Here is a 20,670-nt window from a genome sequence, read left to right on the forward strand (position 1 = left end):
TGGCCTTTTCCATCGTACAGTTTATCATTGCAGTATTTTATAATCAACCATCTTTTTATAGGCCACCAATTAAAATTTTCCAAGAATGATCTATCCAGAACAGGATAATTAACGGTCTGGATCAAGGCAGAGGATACTAGTACAAACTCAGGTCGAAGATCATATGATTTCTCTTGCAAGTAGCCATGGTAGTTCTCAAATATAAGGTTTGCAGAATGTATTCCGACCTACTGCAGTGCTGTAACTGAAAGCATAAGCCGAAGCAAGAATAGAAAAATGAATATAAAGACATATAATAAGCTTCCAACGGCTGAATATAATCTAACAGTATGTGCCTTTAGCCTTTGGATTGATGGTCATCTTTCAATTATCCAAACCGTTTATATGATGGGCTCAGCCTCAAATGGGGGACAGCCAAAAAAAAAAACCAAGAACCCTTAGATGAGAATACTTCAACACTTCGATCATTTGACTTGCCCTTTGTAAATGGAGGGTCTCCTTAACTTTAAACTTTAAATAATTAGAGGGTTGAAATATTTCAATTTGAGAAATGTTTTTGGGTATTTCCCATTAACAGTAAGGCCCAATCCAACGGCTAAAGTCCACAATACATGAGGACTATCAAATAAGTTTTTTAAATTCCTTATTCAAATTTCTAATTTTGTTTTAATTTCTTTTTATAATTAATTTTAATTCTAAATTTTCATAGTTACGAATTTACATATCCAAAATTCCTACAATGTGATCTCAACAAAATATAAAAGTAGCCAACAGAGAGAGAGAGAGAGAGAGAGAGAGAGAGAGCTTTCAAACAACAAAACTTATATTTATATAATATGGGTTGATCTTTAAATACAATAATGCCCTCATATGCTTAAAAATAATTTACTTAAATGCCATGAAATCTGATCAAAATACAAGGCAAAAATATCACAAAAGAATCACAAATAAAAGCTGTTTGGATCATCACCTGCAATACAATTTAAAGCTTTCTTCTGATCTCGATTGTAAGCAAATGGACCATTGGTTTTGACCGTCAAATAGCCTGTACACATTCTATCAAGAAATGGGGTTGAAATTTTGCCATATACTCCTGTGATAGTATAAGAGAGCTGGAATTTCAAGGTAAGATTGTGAATTTTCCACGTGGAGAAGATCGGCTTCTTCGAAAATCAGGTATGGAAGTGGTGCTGCCTTCCTTCCCGTAGCGGATTCCGCTGTTCAGGAGCTTGTTCTCATGCTTCCCCATCAACAGTGGATCGACGGTTTGAACTAATCCTCTGCATGAAATTGGAATTAATTCCCAGATCAATACAAAAGAGCAAAGAGAGAATGAAATTGGCTGCAGTCAATCAATCAATCTGGTATTCGACCTGAGCAAATGTATTCTTTGAGAAGGGACAGAATTCTGCATATGTGGGTCCCACAGTTCAGCAGTCAAGACTATTGATCTGATGGGCTCCCCACTGTTAATGGATCATGTCCCAAAAAAAATCCCATAGATTGGAAGGTGCTAGCCACCAATATATTGGATTTGCTTTTTTCCAGTTGGATGGGGCCTAATCGTATATTACGTAGCAAACATCAGACGTTTGCAATTGCAATTGTCCCATGGTGGAAACTTTTGAGCCGCGGGCCATCACCATGGAGCTATCAGATCAGTGGTCCAGATCACGGATATGGGGACACTACAAATCCTCACATAGAGGATCATACAATTCTTCAAGTATCAAGTCTGTAACTTTGTGTAGTTTGTGAACTGATAACCTACAGCTAGCTGGATGCTAGCTTACCATGCATCCCATCCTTTCCACCAAGATGTTGGATGTGTAGCACGCTCAACCCATTCAAAACATAAGCGCCACCATGAAGATTATGTGCCTCAAAAATCAGGCTGCTCCACTCGTTAGGTGGGCCAGCCATCTTTCTACCAGGTGATATTCATTGCAGGGCCCACATTGTTTGGTTTGGATGTCCTGAAGTGACAGATTGGCAGGAAAGAAGGGGCTGCATGCAAACTTAGCATATAACTGGATGTAGGTGATCAGTTATCTCATTACAAACATACCTTGGTTCGAGATTCTGGGAAATCCTCGCAAAGTTCTGATGAAGCTTTTTCATCCTCAAACTAACATATGCCGGCGACTCAGTGGGCCTATTCTCATTTTCAGGTTCTGAAAAATCACTCTTTCGGGGCTCTTCCACCTTTCCTCCTATGTCCACATCAGCCTGCAATGTCAGCGCTGCATCAGACTTCTGGATCCTTGCTGGTTGCTGCTTGAGCTTGGACTTACTCTCCACCTTGCTTTTTCTGATGAAGCCTTGCCTGACATTGAGTGCTAGCTTAAATTGTTCCTCCTCGTGTTCGGGATAGACTTTCCTTGGGTGGGACCGGTGGAGGTTGTAGAACGCATCGGATATGTTGTCCTGCTTGGCAAGATCTTGTGGGCCCCAATATCCCCTCAAGTTCTCATTAGCTGATGGCAGTGGCACTGCAGCGACAGATTTGTTAATGGCTACTTTGGCAGGAAAATGTAATTTTATCGTGGGTTGCTCGTCGGGAGTGTCATGCTTGAGCCTGCTCCTGATGAGGGCACCTCGATCAGTGGATAACGATCTTCTCACAGGAGGGGACGGTGATCTTATCTTTCTAGAGTTAATTAAGCTCTCTTCAGCAATGAAAGGCAATTTTGGATCTGCTTCCTTGTCAGCAAATGCTGACGGGAAACGGGACCTCCTCTGCTTCCCAGAAGAAGAGCTTCGAACCTGAAATTTAAATTTCCAGCCAAAAATAAAAACAATTAGGATACGTTATTTCAAATGCATGCTTATGCCTATAAACTATCATTTAACATGGTATGGTGATTCAATCACTGATATTGAATGAGTTGAGACAATTCTTAGTGTGATGGTGATGCATAGGTTGGCAAATGGGCTGGGATGGCTGGGCGCAGCCTGAGTTGAGCCATCCTTGGGAGGGTTTGGGCAGAGGGTCAGGGCCTGTGGGTTGGACATGGGGATGAGTTTCAGGTTTGATTATTGGGCATGTGTGGGGTGTGCGAGTGCGGGTGGAAAAAACAAAAAAGTTCTACTGCTAACCTGTTTAGATGGTAGCAGAAAAAGAGCATGAAACCAACAAAATATAGTAACTAATATACAAGATTTATTATGTATTTATGGAATTAAATTAATCCGAATTTGATCTTTTGAAGAATTATGTACTTCATAACTTACTGTAAGGCTTTTAAGGAATTTTAGCTCCTTCCCTTTCATTTGTGGGTACTTTTTATGGGATTTAAATACTTATAGCATTTATTATTCCTTTTTTGGCAATTATGCTAAAATACATTAACTACTTTCGATTACTTGATATATTTGATTTCGTAAATCAGCATAGCATTTCTTGGGAAGAGCAGGGAAGATTTGCGAACATCCAAGATTCATTAAAATCTTTTCTATCTTCATGATAGAATTGGATGGTGAATGAATGGAGGTCTCTCATTAAAGAAGTTAGCAAGCATACACTAATGCAAACACTATTTTCTTATTGGCCTGTTATGTTACATGAGCAGTGGGAATGTGTGGCTAATTAAGAGTTTTACAGACTCGGTTGTCTCAGTGTTTGGATCTTTAACATTGCAGTATCATGACAAGAGATAAACTTTTTTGTGAGATCTATCTCAGGTAGCAATGAATGCAAAAATGAAGACGACCGATTGCTTCCTTATATGCATGAGAGAAATTCCACACGCTAAAAACAAAATAAAAGTGTTGCAAAATCTCCACCATTGGGATTACAAGGGGAGTTGAGGAGCATTAGGAGTATATAAACATGACAATACAAAAAGGAAGTTTATGAGGACATTACAAACTTACCTCAATGTTTTTAGTATCATCAACAGGTCGCTGATTGAGTTCGGATTTCAAGCTGGCACTAATTCCATATCTTTGTACATGTAAAGGTGATATTGCTCTCATCTTTTGTGCCTCATGACCGATCCTACCAACAACCCCACCTTTTAGCTGTTCTATTTCAGCTTCCTTCTTCTCCAATGACAATTTCAGGTTTGAGATCTGGACAGATGGAAATGCAATTGCTTAACTTTCTTGCAATAATGTAATGCATTTCAAACTAGATGGAACAAAAGTACTGAAAGGGCAAACCTCTTCTTTAAGCTCTCTAATTTCACCCGTCTCCTTATTAGAGCGAGCTGCCCCTAGCTCTATTGATGCCACCCGCTCAGCAAATTTAAGGGTGCTAACTGTCTCTCCAAATGCATTAACTTCCGGATTTATATGTACAAACATGAGGGTTTTAGCTTGTCCCCCTATAATAAGAAAAAGAAAAGGATAATAAGAACAGAAGAAACAACTCTTATAGGTAAAGAAGAAGCAAAAAAAAAACTTTAGGTCAAAATGATCCAGACACCCTTAAAGTGAGTTGTTCAGCCTAATTTGTTTCAAACATTTTTTTTTTTGAAAGATGAATTTTTTTATTAAAACCTTGAGAAAAGAAATACATTAGAGAAAAGAATATTTGCTTGATGTACATTAGAGATGTGCTCTCATTCTTCAAAGAAATACATTCAACTGTCAGTGTTCTCTAAGTTCTCGAGATATCCAAGATATTCAGTTTTGAGGTCATGGCTTCAATGTCAAGCTAAACCTTCAAAAGAAGATAAAAGAGATTGTTGTTCGATCTGCCTAGCATGAGATGTACCATGCTTTTCATCTTGCTTGATTTTCAGCCCATACGATTTTGTGGCTCAAACGAGAAGAAGAATGTTCACGAAAATTGGAGAACTCTGGGTAGAATTCAGTAATCATTTTTAGTCATTTACTTGGATGCTTGTGTGATTTGCAAATATATGATGCAGAAAGTTACTCAGACTCTCCCTTCATTCGGACAAAGAAAAAAGTAAGAAAACACCATTTAAAAGTAATGAAACCATAGCTAGCAGACCAAGATGGATGCAGGGAACAATGTGAAAAACAGATGGGTGAAACGTCTCATTTGCTATAGTTCTCACAGCATTTAGCCAGAAAGCATGAAATAAATGCGTGGTATGGGAAGTGAGTAAAGTTGGTATTTGAATGGTTTCCCTGGTAACTGCACTTTTGTGGAATTTAATAAACTTTTTAAATCAAGAATGGGTTAGCTCCTTAGATCATATGGAGGCTTTGGTAACTTTCTATTAGTTCAGAAAAGAATCGAAGATAAAGGAGGTCTTTTGTGATAAGCGAAGACTTAAACTATTACCTAGAGAATCCTGTAACACTTGAGTAAGCTTGCTATTTCTGTAAGGAACATGTGAGCTCTTCTGCGCAAGGGCAGAGATAACATCCCCCAGTGCAGAAAGTGATCTGTTGATATGCTGAGCTTCCTTCAATCTTTCCCCAACGGCCTCTGATTTATCCACCCTCTCACTTCCAGCTAGGTCTACCAGATGAAGACAGCCTCTAAGGATGGACCCAGAGACTAGTTCTTTTCCATTGACATGAACTGTTAATACGCTGTAGGAGAGCAGTGAAATTATTGAGCAAGTAGTGATGCTCATTGAAGAGGAAGAAACTTAAAAAGAAAAAGGAAAAGAAATTACACAATTGTTGAAGGAAATTATATATTTCTCTACCAGTTCAAAGTAATTAGAGCATCCTGATGTGGGTGCAGTGGACATAAACATAATACTCATAACATTTATGTATGCATGTGTATGTCTACAAGACATGTTCACTGACAGTGCATTATATGTGCACTTCATATACAATGACTGCACACATGACCCGGTGTCACATCACATGTATATGACATCCAAGCAGCAAAGATCACCTGGTGAAAAATCAGGCTGGTCAACTCATCAGGAGGGCCACTCCCTTAAGACAGACCTAATGGGTCTGATTCAAAGTACATGTCTGACCTGCCTGATGAGTGGACTACTTGATTTGTGTGCCCCAGATGTTCTTGATGGTGGGGCTGACCTCTTCAATAGCTTCAATGATATACATACATGACACTTGCTGCATCTGTGACAATTTTATGTGAAGTTCACGTAGAATTTCTCTAATACTTTTGTGTGTGGCTGGAGAAATTCAGAAACATATGGTTATTGTTGACTAATGAGAGGGGTTTTAGGCTCAGCTAAACAGTTAATTATATCCTAAGCTAGTTCTCTAACATATTTTTGTACCAATTACTATCAATATGAATTCAGTTTATGTGTTAATTCTGTGTATCTACACTTACTCCATGCATAATAACTAGAAGAAAATGGGTATACCTGTGAGAACGGCTGCTACGCTCATTTAGTGCAGTAGCTCCAACAGCACGATTTTTCTGACCAATTCTCATCAAATCCAGAACATCTTGAGTACAATTAACAGGAACCAAACTCGCATCAGGTACATTAAGGCCATTTGGTTGAGAACTGTTCCTTATGTCTAACGTGCAAGAAGTGAAGGAAGACAAAACCTGATTCCCTGGATAAAGCAAAAGGCTCAAAGAAAATTGAAGTATACCCGATATGATCATCTATATGGGGGAAACAGTTCCAGAGTCAGAAACTGACTCAATATAAAGAACTTTACCACCATCCAATCAACATTGGATGTGATTTGAAGTGGGCTCCGCTTGATCCCACCACCTTCTACAAAGTCAAAGCCAGTTTTCCCTAGATAAGGTGGTTATAAGGTTCAGCAATAGCAAACATTTCCTTATCTATGTCCAGCACTGAGTCACTTTCCTTTGTATGGAATAAAGTACAGAAATATAGTTCTCTGAAGGAAAGTGATTTTTGACATATTGCAAATTCATACTGTCTTCTGAGGCTTCAAGCATGTATAACCAATTGAAATAGATGCCAGTTGTATTTAGAAAAGGATATCTTCTATTAGATCCATCAGAGACCAATAGGTCCCTCACTTGTTCGTTGTAGATTTCGATCATCTGGACTCCGACTTCATATGATATAACGCCCCTCCTTTCTTTTGATATTTGGAATAGATCATTCAGTGCTCGGTAGTTCACGCCCCATGTTTCCTCTGTTGTGAGGTCAGGGCCACTCTACAAACGTGAAAGGCAGGAATTATAAATCCATTATGTTCTCAAATGAATATTGGTTTTTTTTTTTAATGCATTAAGCATGATGCAGCAATAACAAGCCAGTTACAACTTCTTTTCTAGAATTGCATAGCATCTGATATCTTGAACCTACGTGAAAATATGCAAGGGGCTTTTTTCTGGTAAACTCAGATTGAACAAGCAACATCATGGTTGCAATGTCAAGCAACCTACACTTGAGATACGGGATCAACCCAAAAGAGTTCTAATAATATCAATGAATTCCAATTCATTTCAAGCAATAGAAAATGGTGTTTTTGTCAGTGCTCAGTAAGCATAGAACCAACAGTGTGATCATAATATTCACTTGCAGAAATACCAATGATCATACTGTTTTTCTGTCTAACTTGGACATCTTCATCTAAAGAAATTCAAAGTTATACTATCTTAGAGAGTGCACTGTTGATATTACCATTGTGTATGTCTTCCCAGAGCCTGTTTGCCCATATGCAAAGATGCAGACATTGTAACCATCGAGAACAGACCTGATCAATGGTTGTGTGTCAGCAAACACTTGCTCTGCACAGAAACAATAAGTATGAGTGACTGAAGAAAATGTCCACCCAAAGCCTACCATGGATCCCTGATGTTTTTAAAGAAATTAACCCAACAACACCAGTTTTAGATACCATTTAGTGATATTTTCATAACAATATGTCCTACTTATCAGCAACAAAACCAAATCAGTATTGGAATGATTATATTCATGTATTACAATAAATTTTGCTTAAAAAGATCTGTCAACCCTTGATCCCAAGTGTTTATAAGTGTATGTTTGATGGAGATTGAAGAGTAGTAGATATTTCTGTAGATGATGACAAGAATATCTGCTTCTGGAATAACTGCTTGATTCTTGTTTCTTACAAGAATATTATGAAGGGTGTAACCTCACAAAATTCCAAGTCTCACATATCAACATTAGTATTTAGGCAAAAACCAAAATGCTTTCATGACAGTTATTGAGTCTATTCTGACAGAAAAGTATTTTCGCCATTTCTAAAATGCAGGGTATTTTCATTGGTCTATTGAAGGAAAGTCAGTTCAGAAAAATTCCCATTATATCATGGAGAAATCATATATATCCCCTTGTTTCATAAAAGAAACCTTCTTTGAGAAAGAGAACATACGTTGTGTGACATTTGTTCCGAACACTTTGTTAAAAGAAAATACTCTCCTTGCATCTTTGCCATGCTTAAGAGGATTTACAATCATGATACTCCCATTTTCTCCAATATAATCTACAGTAGTCTGGCCATCCGCTTGCCCTGGTAAGAAGGGTCTCACTCTACAGTAGACCCTAATACACCCTGCAACAATGACAAAAAAAAAAAAGTCGATATTAGGCTTCAAAGCTCCTACAAAATCAATATAGCCTTCAATCCTACAAATGCCAGGTAGTAACCTTTAAGGTCTTGTACTTGGTTGAATAGCGTGCGATTTTCCTCGAGCACTTTATGATAGGAAGATGCAGCCTGTTCCAGGCCGTTGATATGATGTTCTGAGGTGACAAAAAGCAAAAACTGGTCAATGAGCTTTTCTCTTTTAAATAAAGTAGGAAAGTCAGAAGTTTTTTTCCCTCTTGTTTTTCTTTTTCCTGCTAACCAAAGAACATCAACCTATGTAAGTTTCCAGTTTCTCACCAAGCCTTTTGTGTTCCTCCTCCCACTTTGATTGAATCCACCGGACCTGACCTTTAGTCTCATGAAAGACTGATTTCATCTCCTGAAAATGATAGGGAAAAATGATTTTATTATGAAATTCAAGAACAACTAACCTTTCTTGAACATCTAAGAAATGAGTAACATCGCATGGGCGAACAGAATTGGCATGGATGGAGGTACAGAAAAATTACAGAAAAATCATTCAAGGCCAGAAAATCATAATTGGCGTCTGCAGGCATTGGAATAGGTATCGTGATGAATTCTTAAGCTCTGAAGCACCAGTCCGTATATGTGAGGCTCATCATCCAGCAATCCACAGTAGATGATCCGATGAAGTCCACCATGAATGGGGACTGCTCCAAAAATCTCCCAAATTGAAAGATGCCAACCTTTGCTTGGCGGACCAAAATAAAATACCAAAGACAAAGGCAACATCAGAGAAAAACAAGCCAAAAATTGGATCAATGGGATCTTCAATCTGGAAGGTTTTGTAGGCATCAGTGCATCACGCATGATGGAACTCATACATCAATGGTCTGGACCCCTGAAACATGATCCACTTGTACAGGCATGTCACTATTCATGTCCCAAAGCATCATACCCAATTCCCCTTAATTACTTAACAAGGAAAATACAAGAGTACAATATGGTAACCATCACCAATCTTGTGCATCTTCTGTTCACCATTTTTTTTTAAAGGCAAATTTCATTAATTCGGGAAGCAATTAAAAAAGAAAAAGAAAAACTATCAAAATTAAGTCATTCTTTCATTAAATAAATCCAATTATTTGAATCACATTAGCTCCATTGCACAGAAAAGATAAAGTAAAGGACTATCACTAAAACTAGGATAGTTGCGGGAAGTCATGAAACTGATGTGGCAACTTATGGCATAAAAATATTCATACCTCAAGTTGTTTTTGTTGAAGATCAAGCCGTTCCACATGATCAGCATTTTGATAATCAGTAAACCCATTCTCTTCATGTGTTACACAGCAAATGCAAAATTTTGAGCATTTTGGGCAACCACCTGACATCTCACAAGACCTTTGACCAAGATACCTTGAAACAGCTTCCATTAATTCTGCTTTTGACAGAGAATTGCCGCCACTTCTCAACATTTCTTTCAAAAGGAATGCAAGCTGTTGATAGACACAACAGGGAGAAAAAAGAGTGTAAGATCTACAGTTTTATCAGTTTGGGTAGAGATGATTGTAAAGGATTTGAACAGATTTTCACATTTGTGTCATGTGGAACTTTCAATAATAATTAATTTGAAAGTGCTCAGATTTTTGGAACTTTCAAAGTGCAAAGGGATACTGCTTCAAGTAAGATATCCAAACAGTTTAAGTCAATATCAAAATCCCTTTGATTTTCGTGAAGGTCAAGAGTATGACAACTGCTTCCTCAAATTAAAATAAAATAAAATAAAATAAACACTATGAAACTTTTCAAAATCAAAGAACTTGAAGCATGACATTCAAAGGCCTGTCAATCAACCAAAAAGCAATCTCAGTGATCTAAAATTAGGTAGTTTATGCGAAGTGGGGAGGTTACTGCTATCTGAATAATTTGATTAGGCAGTTGTAAACATATGGCTCATTTCAAAACCTTGAAGATAGCTTACTCAATTCTAGAGAAGTGATCTCGTAATATATTGAAGGTATTTTACCCACTCCTCGAGAAGAAGTCCTCTCCCAACACTCCATCAACTAAAAGGAACCAACATATAAGATTTTCAGTGGTGAATTGGTGATTATACAAAGAGTACCTGATTTCTCTGAGAAACAAGCAGCCCATTCAGTGATTCAGCAGCCTTCCTGAGAACAGTGTCGACAAGCTACAGTTTTCAGCAAACGACAGAATCAGAGTAATGTCCATGTCTCGTTGTGGAAAGAATTGAACCAATCCCAAAAATATTTCTTTGTCAAAACAAAATTGAAAAAGAAAAAAAAAAAATGCTTGCAAAATAATCAGAATGCCAAACATCTCTCTCTGTACAAAACAGATATATTGACAGATGTGCCTAAGAAGGTCAAAGATTTGGGGAAGACATACAACAACAGTACCATAAAATTTTCAAGAGTACTTTATGTTGTGTTCAAAACATAAACTTAATGACTTGGTTGTAGTATGACTAAAGATTCGTGAAAGCCTATGTTGAATCCGACAAATAATTGACAGTGTCCGGGGTATGCGGGCATGTCCACAATGTAAATGTTCTTCAGGTATTTATGAAACATACATGTCTGACTCTTTTTGTATATAGATACATTTGCTCATAAATAAATAAATAAATAAAAATTATATAAATATACACTTATACAAAACTAAACGGATATACGCTTACGAAACATTTAAAGCATCTGATGATGTATATGGGTGCTTTCATGATGATTGTGGTTTTCGATAAGTGCATGAACCAAGATAGTGGGCTTTTCGAAACAACTACAACCAGATCACTAACTTAAGAAGAAACGAAGACTGTGAATCAGTGGTTGCATCTTGTGGAATTATCTTTAACTGAAAGAGAACATGCAAAAACTATCTGAAGATTATAATTACGTAAAAATGGATCTGTCTAAAAAATGGGTTGTAACGTTCACGTTCCATTCTTAGAATGATTGAGTAGACACCTTCATGATGAAGAAGCTGAACTATCATGAAAATCATAGGACTGATCAAATACTTTAGGGAACATATTTACTGAAGTTTTTGCTTTATTCTTAAAAGAGAATATCCGTAAAGGAAGTTTACAACTTCAAGCTTCAAAGGGCAAGAAGGCCACAACTGTTGCCGTTATCTCTCTATTGTTCATAAAAATTTAGTAAGAGAGAAGAAAAAAAAAAAAACTCCTAGCAGAAGAAAAAATGACATGCTGGAAAACTGGTCAACCCTTGTGGCAATATCAAAAGCATTCGTGATTACTGAAGTGGATGAATGGCTGGCTGAATTTTTTTTCCAAGCTTATACAACTTAAATGGTTAGAAGCAACATAAACATGGGCAAAACAGTGAGGAATCTGATAGTCGAGCATAGTTTGATCTATTCCCAGTTTAAGGTGTGATTGTTTTTGGGTTGGCAGATTAAGTAGTGATTCTCACATATGTAATCAATCTTTTTTATCTAATATCTAATCAAACACTTACATTACAAAGGACACTTACTAGGAAACAACATCAAAGGATCTCCACAAATTGCTTAATTCATAGTGAGTTGTATGTGTACATATGGGATCAGCAGCAAACCCATTTACAATTCTAACGTGCCTCTTATCTACTAATCAGTTGCATGAGGCAGTATTTTTAGCAACTGCCTGAAGTAGAATGTTTGAACAAACATTATCATCACAATCTTTCAACTGTGCTCTCATTATGTTGCTGGTAGATATAGATCAACAATGGAATAAAAAGGAACAGGTCTTACCTACCATTGCATTCAAAGGAAAGTCCTCAACCCCATTCAATTCAGTAAGGTAAGCTCGAAGAAGCCCAAGCCCGAATCTATCAAAGAGAAGACTCAGAGCAGTAGCTGCTTTGGATTCTTCAAGAGAGGCCTCACTTGAAAGACTAAGAACTTCTAATAGCTGCTGGTCGTATGACGAGTCAGAGCATTCTGATGTCCCATCGACACTTTCACCACCAAGCAAGGAGGATGGTGAACTCTTTGGTAAGGCGGTGATCTTCACGATTCCACCATACCGCCAAGTTCCAATTCCACCAGCTTGTTTCCACTCATGGTATCCTTTCAAACAAAGAATGCAGTCCACAACCTTGTTTGATGAACCGCCCTGTAAATAAAAGTTTAACATATATGGAAAAGACATTCTTAACAATGTACGAACATAAACCAAAAAATGGGGGGGGGGGGGGGGCGGAATCCCTCCCTCCCCACTGTTTCAACTAAAGTTACTAAATTAATTGGAAATAATAAAATCAACACATACCTTTTCTAAATCAGATGCCTCGAATGTCAAAAGCTTCATCTCTCCGACTGCCACAAGAAAATTTCTCATGTTCTCAAAGTATTGAATTGCTGATTGAGCTGCTCCATCGGTTGATTGAACATCAATAATAGGATTCTCTACAACCTGTCGCATGAATTCCGTTGAAAGGTGGTGATACATCAATAGGAAAGCTGAATTTTTATTCTCTTGTAGAAAATAAGAAATTTCAAAAAGGACAGCAACAAAAAAGTGTGAATTTCAAACAAAACACACAAACACATATCAGATGGTAACTAGAACTATGAAGTTCCATTTGTTCCCATAAACGATCATGCAATTTTTTTTTAAACTGCAAACTAAGGCCTAAAGGGGCATGCTAGTGAGGGACACAAAAAAAGGTCCTAGCAGTAAACGGAGTGTTGAATGGAAAGAACAATGATATGTATTCTCCAATGTTTGTGAAATGTTGGCAACCCATCCACAAGGGCACATGACCTAGAAATAATCATGATCAAATAATCACAACCATACAATTGATGCTGTGCAAAATGCATGGTAAGTATAAAATTGGTCTAACTTTACATTCTCCAAGCCCTTATTTGAATGGCTGTGAGAATCATATTCGGGCCATGCACAACTATGGTGGTCCCCTCCAATCCAATGGTCCAATATGATCATATATGGGCCTACATGGATTCCACATATGAATTCCCACTGTTGTTGCAGGTACAGCACCCCTCTCAAATGTTGTTCAACGTTGCAAGTGTGTCTTCATATGCTGTTGCAAGTACAGTACCCCTCTCAATAGTTGTGAGTGTAGTTCACTCACTTATTGTGCAGTGTTTCAAATGTGTCTTTGAGAGGATTTTTGCATGTAAATTGTTATTTGGTGGCTCAACGGTAATTGAGTTCAGCTATAGCCTTCTATATGAAGAAAATATTCAACATGCAACGGAAGTTCAATCTACAAACAAGCAACAATCAAAGATCTTGTATCCCATCATGTTGTGTTTGATAATTGGTGGTCCATGCTTATTGTCATCATTTTCTTCCTATGTTTCCAAATTGGTCTATGATTAATATCCATGCTCCAACTTGATGGGGAGTGAAGGAAGATGCATATAAATGTGTGTGTTATCCGTGTACTCCTGTGGAGCATTGTGTTTCTCTCAAGTTAATATGTATGTGTTAACTTTTGTGTTGATACTTGTTGCTCCTAAAACTCTCTCTCTCTCTCTCTCTCTCTCTCTCTCTCTCTCTCTCTCTCTCTCTCTCTCTACTTTGTACTTAAATTATAAGTAAAACTAGAGTTCATTTTGACTCCCTCATAACTCGGGATCTAGCATATGTTGCAGCCATCGGGGCCCTCGGGATGAGATGGTCCTATGATTTGAACCATCCATATTCATGTTACTACCAGAAAAAGCTATTGTCCCATGAGCTCACTTTAGTGAACATAGGACCTTTGATTTTTGGTGTTGAATGTGAGCCATTGAAAATCTTCTCTTTATTGTTCCAAATTCATGTACAAAGTGATGGTCACAATCATCCATTCTATATAAGTTTCTTACGGTGGCCTGTATAACATAGAGTCCACAACATGGATGATTACGATGATTGGACCACTAAGAGCAGGGAACCCAGTGGGCAGTGACATATACTGAAATTATGCAAATTTCTATTTTCTTCTCTCATAAAATCATCAAACAGTAGTAAGCATACACACCAAAGTGCATGTTAGCTTGAGCCATGAACAGTGGCAGTCATACCTTCAAAACAGAGCCCGGATTGACTTTGTTGAGGACGTTGCATAAGATGAGACCGTTGCGAAGGGCAAGGCAGAACTCCTCTTCAGAAGGTTCTTTAGACAGCGTGTTGGACGCGCCTTGGTCCATCTGCCTTAGCCATTCTCCTGCTTGGTACCTTCTAGAAGCTACGATACAGAAAATATATATGTAAATGAAAATCCCCAAATTCCAATTTCATCTCTCTCTGTGTGTTTTGGGTATGATTTGGGTATGATTTGCGTTTGAATTCTCATTGCAGCCATTGAATAGATTATGATTTTATTTCAGATTTCAGATGAGAAGAAGAAAATTAGGTTTCGAATGGTTCGGCGTTGATGAACAATCGAAAGAAACGGGCTGAGACTGAGAAATCTCTGTGTGTGTGTTTTGGGTATGATTTGGGTTTGAATTCTCATTGCAGCCATTGAATAGATTATGATTTTACTTCAGATTTCAGACGAGAAGAAGAAAAATGCGTTTGGAATGGTTTGGCGTTGATGAACAATCGAAAGAAACAGGGCTGAGACTGAGTAGTCCAGTTTTCCGTTATGAAACACCTACAGTGAGACTTCACTGTTGGCGATTCTTTTCCAAGTGGGTCCCACTCTCGATCACCTCATATGCAACCCGTACTCGCGCGAACCACGGCGCTCTTTTATCCGATGAGCCATGGGCAGACACAGGTCAGTTTTTCTGTTGTGAAACACCTGAGTAAAACTCCACTGTGCCTGAATCTTTCGAAATGGGTCCCGCTTCTCCATCACCTTACTTCAAGAAATGAAAACCGTAATCGCACGAATCACGGTGCCGCTTTTATCCCATGGGCCACGGGCAGACTCAGAGCTCAGGACTTGTATTGTGAAACACCTACAGTGAGGCATCACTGTGGGCACTGCAGGTGAATCTTTCCTAACCTGGTCCCACATCAGCATCCCCTTCCTTCGAGAAACGGAAACCGTACTCGCGCGAATCACGGTATCCGATGGGCGGTGGGCCACACATGTCAGTTGAATGAGAACTTTCCTTTTCTTTCGTGCAAGCATGGCCCACCTGTTTCCCATTGAGTAGCAATCCGTATCGTACTCCCTCCATACCTCGCAATGCGGCCAGGATGCACGACATATGCCGTTCAAATGGTGGGCCCCACACGTGTACTCTAAATGTGGAACATTGATCATTATTTTTATGACACTTTGGACCACTTGATTGGACCTCCGAATGCAGGACCCCAACTGCGTAGATGTCACTGACTCTCCACGCTATTTACTTTTAACCGTCCATTTGATACATACCATGTTCGTGGCCACGATTGCTCTATCAGTGTAATTTTTTAGATATTGTCCATCCACAAAAGTACCCATATTTTGGATGGTGTGGATGGCCTAGGGAGATGAGTGGCCACCTATTTGTAAATCCTGATGAGTTTACCAACTTTGGATTCGAGTGAAATCCCACGGCGTGCGTGTGTGGAGTGTGTGCGCGTGTGGCGTGAGTGTGTAGGGGTGTGTGTGCGTGTGTAAAAAAAAAAAATAGTTTACCAACTTTGGATCTGATCAGGGTTGGCAATGAGGACCCGACCTCACAGTTTTACTAAACGGGTCCATGTAGACCCGTGACCACCTTGTGGACTCACCCAACTAATAATTCAGCAAGCCCAACCGAATGGCTTTTGCAGAAGTTCCTGTGCTAGAAACCTAGGTGGGGCCGCAGTGATGTTTGTGAGACATCCACCCGTTCATCCTTTTTTTGAGTTTATTTTAGGATAGAATGTTCATGGTCGAAATATTCTTGGGGCCATAGACGTTTTGAACCAAGATAGTATTTGTGTTTTCAGTTCATCTCAGTAGAAATGATGTTATGAATTGTGCGGATGGCATGTATACGTGTGACGGAGGGTCCTATCAGGAGTTATGTGAGGCCACCTTGATATATATGTTGTTTTATTCACTCCTATTTTGGTATATGATTTTAAGGATGCAACAAAAAAGGAGGTAGATTGAAGGCTGAACTGGACCACACCAAAGGAAGTAATGGGGATTGAAAACTTGTCTGGGTCCAGTTAAGTTTTCTATGGTGCTGATATCTATGTTACAAATCTCATTTACAAGGGTCTCATAAATCCTAGTTTGAAGAATTCATGCAGAGTCACATCACATTGTATCTGGTTATCCAGTACACCCGTTGAAAACATACGTGAACCGATTGGGTTGGAATCCTACGTTTCTAGCTCTCTGGTTTAGTTCGCCTTGAACCGAACGGACCCAATTAATCATCTGACCGAGCACACCCATTTCCAATCCTGTTATGAGGTTTACGGTTCAGTTCCACTCCAGTCCTACGCAAATGGCAGACTGGTAGTCCAAAGTGGATGTGGATCGGCTAACCCTTCCACTAGCCAATGGCTAATTAATGGTTAGTGCTCTGTAATGCCCCACCATGATGTATGTGTTCCATTCATGATGTCCATCTATTTTTTTCAATCATTTTTTTAATATGAACCCAAAAATAAGATAAATTCGAATCTCAAATGGACCACATTAGAGGGAACAATTTTGATTGAACACTCACCATTAAAAACTTCTTTAAGGTTATAGAAGTTTTTGATCCAGCTCATATTTGTTTTTCATTTCATCCAAGTCTGTATGACATAATTAACAAGTTAGACGTCAAATAACCATTCCAGTCAACCGTAAGAGGTTTTTAAAACTGAACATCCAAACACTACTGCTTTCCTGTTGTGTGGTCCACCTGAGATTTAGATCTACCTAATTTTTTGGATTAAATTTTAAAATGATTTAGAAAAATGGTTGAATGGCCTGGATAAAACACATAAATCATAGTGATTATATGTCAATCAACATGGTAGATGTCAAATACATTACAGTAGGCCCTGGGAGGTTTTTAATGGTAACCATCCAATCATTGCTGCTTTTCTGTAGTGGTCCACCTGAGAATTAGATCTGACTAATTTTTTTGGATCAAATTCTAAAATGATTTAGAAAAATGGTTGGATGGCTGGGATAAAACATATAAATCACAGTGATCGGATGTCAATCAACAGGTTAGATGTCAAATAAACATTACAGTGTTCTCTAGGAGGTTTTTAACGGTGAACATCCAATCTCTACTGCTTTCTTGTAGTGTGGTCCCCCTGAGATTTAGATCTACCTCATTTTTTGAATCAAATTCTAAAATGATTTGGAAAAATGAATGGACGGCGTGGATAAAAAATATACATCATGAGTGAGGCCCATGGAGCACCGAACTTGTCAAACCCCGTCCGTCCAAGCATCCTTATGGTGGCCCTAACCTAAATGTCACTCGTACAAATGAGGGGAAAAAAATAAAATAAAATCACTGATCGGGTAATCCAATCCTTTTGATTTCGTTGCCATGGACCGTCCATGGTAACCCCTACCATATGAACGGTCCTGATTCACCAGAAGTACATCCATGTGTTGTACACTGGTGAGGAGCAATGAACTGGGACTTGTAACCCAGTCGACGAACCGGACAGGGATGTAGAATTTTTACCTGCTTCTTCAGCCTTCCTCATTGCCAACTCGTCGTCGTTGATCGTTTCTTCTGCAACCGGTCCGTCTTGATGACACAAAGCTTTCAGTCCAACTCTCAAGCTCTTACAAGGTGAGACAAAGCCCATATTACTGTCGTTTTCCTGCGGCATCTTCCCTTCTACTCAGAGGCTCTCTCTAAAATCCCAAAAATCTGTTAGAAGAAAGAAAACATATCAGCCGTCCACATCAGAAATTCTCTCGTTTATCGTGATGAACTAAGATTGGTTAATCGCAGCAAAGCACCAGTGAATCCAGATCGTTTATTAGGTGGGCCATCCTGATTACAGGGTAATTCTAGCTGTCTGATGTGTGGCCTAAATAGACAGTGGGATCTGAGCCTTAAATCAGGTGGGCCACTCTGTTTAGATCTAATGGCCTAATGATCAGACCTTTCCATCTATCAAGTGGGCCACAGTGGAGAAAACAGATGGATGTGATTCAGAATTTTTATCGGCCGTCCGATTGTTTTGTACGGTGTGGCTCACCTGATGAGTGAAACAGACTGGATTTTAGGCGAGAAGATGTAGGCAGTGAGACGCACCTGATGGAGAGCTGGGATCTTACACGTGCATGACATATGGGCATCTGTGCTGCAATGTGGATGAGATGGGCTCTAGAGGCGTGTGGGCAAGGCATGTGGAAGTGGCAAAGAAATCAAATTACCCACGAGGAGAAGGGGGTTTCATTAATTGCAGCGGTGGAATTCTTTCGAGTCTTTATGAGCGTGGTTCATTCGATGGATTTATCAACGGTGTAGATTCACCCAATGAAGAGCGATGATGAACCAGTAATGGTTCGTCGCGACTTACTGGAAAGATGTTTTAGTGAGATCTAAACGGAACCGAACAAAACTACAAATTCAAATATTGGAATTCAAACGAAACAGAACAAAAGATTCTCTCTCTCTCTCTCTCTCTCTCTCTCTCTCTCTCTCTCTCTCTCTCTCTCTCTCTCTCATATTTCCTTCACAGAGCCTCTAATGGCGGAGGAAAGCAACATGCGGTAATTTGCAAATCCAAAACTGAAATCTCTCTCTCTCTCTCTCTCTCTCTCTCTCTCTCTCTCTCAAAATTACAAATTTCAAACACGAGTATTCGAATTGAACGAAACAGAACGAACTTACTCTCTGTATCACACACATACAAATCAAGAACTACATTTTCTCCACAAACCTCTGTTCCAATCAAAAGAAATGAAAATCCTAATAAAACAGAAACCAGAGAAATCGCATTTCTCCGAAAACTCCTTTAAAACCCGCTCCTTTCAAAAACAGAAAATTAAGAAGATCATTCCAATAACCTCAATAAAGAAGGGGAAAATCAAAGAATAAAATCGAGAAGAACATAACAAGTACATTTCAGGCTGAGAAAAAAAAAAAAAACATTGGATGTACCTCTTCCTTGCGATCTTTCTCTTCTTCTTCGATTCGTCTGGTGGAGATCGCTCGATTCTACTGGAAAAAGAGCGGAGAAAGGAAGGAAAACGACGGGTTTTGATGCGATCGGAAGCGTAAAGGGTAACGATGGAACGAGCTTCTCGTGTTTTCAAGTCAGTACTGAAAACAGAGAGAGAGAGAGAGAGAGAGAGAGAGAGAGAGAGCATTTGAAATTTCACCGGTGGAGTTATTAAATGGTTAGGCAACTGAAAAAAAAAAAGGAAAGGTAGCCCGCTGGACCACCCTTAATAATGATCCCCCCTAACGGTTCACCTGATTGGGCCCACCTTTTTATAGGTTAAGCTGCAGGATTTTTCTCCTTTTCGGCCATCTTAACAGTCTGAGCATTGGCATGCGAAGGAATCATTGGACCAAATACTGTTTATTTCCATAGGAATGATCACATTGGTTAGGTTCAACCTATATAGTTAGGGTCCACCTTGATGTGTAAGTGTCATCCAATCTCATCCAATAGATGCTCTCAACTATCTAGCCTACACATAACTCAGGTGGGCCACACCAGAGGAAACAATGGAGTCAATGGTGGGATGCCGATTATATAGTGAGGGGCTGCAATGTGAAGACCATGATGCATGTGTTTTATCCTCACTGTCCTTTAATATTTGGGGCTCATTTTAGAGCATAAGTGAAAATTGAAATACATCCAAAGCTCAAATATTAAACAAAGAGAATTGAATGCCTATCCTTGGAAGCTTATGAAGCCTCAATCAAGTTAATATTTGTGTTTTTCATGAGATATAAACATCATTATAGCCCTAAAAAGGATTTGACTAAGGATGTTTTTATCTCATGCTTTATGTGGTGTGTTCCACTTTAGCTTGATGTGCTTCAATTTTAGGTTCATACACTAAAATGATCTGGAAATAGCGATTAGGTTCATACACTAAAATGATCTGGAAATAGCGATGATGAATGGTATGTATAAAACACAATTAAGGTTGGTGAGTGCCTTACTATGTATTGGGGTCTCACCGTGAAAACTTTTAATTGGAAAGTGGGATCCATTACGTTGTGTATGTGCCATCTCTCCATGACAAAGGGACTCGGTAAAACTCAACAAGTGAATACACAAGTGTTTTGTTTTTGTAGATGTATTCTTCTCTTTTTTCTCCTTGTAGCTAGTTTTCA

At 38.9% G+C, this 20,670-nt stretch overlaps 1 protein-coding gene across 1 annotated transcript; it reads right to left on the reverse strand.

The window, feature by feature from the left end:
• Positions 1 to 799: 799 nt before the first annotated feature.
• On the reverse strand, positions 800 to 19,671 carry LOC131255927 (kinesin-like protein KIN-14F). The gene is made up of 18 exons (XM_058256882.1): positions 19,480 to 19,671; positions 18,046 to 18,237; positions 14,494 to 14,657; positions 12,725 to 12,868; positions 12,209 to 12,568; positions 10,550 to 10,618; positions 9,687 to 9,920; positions 8,758 to 8,839; positions 8,520 to 8,615; positions 8,245 to 8,424; positions 7,530 to 7,636; positions 6,882 to 7,060; positions 6,279 to 6,443; positions 5,261 to 5,514; positions 4,165 to 4,328; positions 3,877 to 4,074; positions 2,069 to 2,766; positions 800 to 1,280 (listed from the first exon to the last, which is right to left on the reverse strand). The coding sequence occupies exons 2-18, from the start codon at positions 18,194 to 18,196 to the stop codon at positions 1,121 to 1,123; spliced, it is 3,405 nt and encodes a 1,134-aa protein (XP_058112865.1). The 5' UTR covers positions 18,197 to 18,237; positions 19,480 to 19,671; the 3' UTR covers positions 800 to 1,120.
• Positions 19,672 to 20,670: the final 999 nt, after the last annotated feature.

Source organism: Magnolia sinica, chromosome 9, assembly GCF_029962835.1.
Source record: "Magnolia sinica isolate HGM2019 chromosome 9, MsV1, whole genome shotgun sequence".
Taxonomy (NCBI): domain Eukaryota; kingdom Viridiplantae; phylum Streptophyta; class Magnoliopsida; order Magnoliales; family Magnoliaceae; genus Magnolia; species Magnolia sinica.

What these genes read in the sequence shown, in the direction of transcription:
- LOC131255927 (XM_058256882.1), bottom strand. Translation starts at nt 18,196, where the DNA reads ATGCCGCAGGAAAACGACAGTAATATGGGCTTTGTCTCACCTTGTAAG. An exon ending in CCAAGTACAAGACCTTAAAG is followed by an intron (nt 8,425 to 8,519) that starts GTTACTACCTGG and finishes TCATTGTTGCAG; the next exon opens with GGTGTATTAGGGTCTACTGT. An exon ending in CGTAGCAGCCGTTCTCACAG is followed by an intron (nt 5,515 to 6,278) that starts GTATACCCATTT and finishes GCTCTCCTACAG; the next exon opens with CGTATTAACAGTTCATGTCA.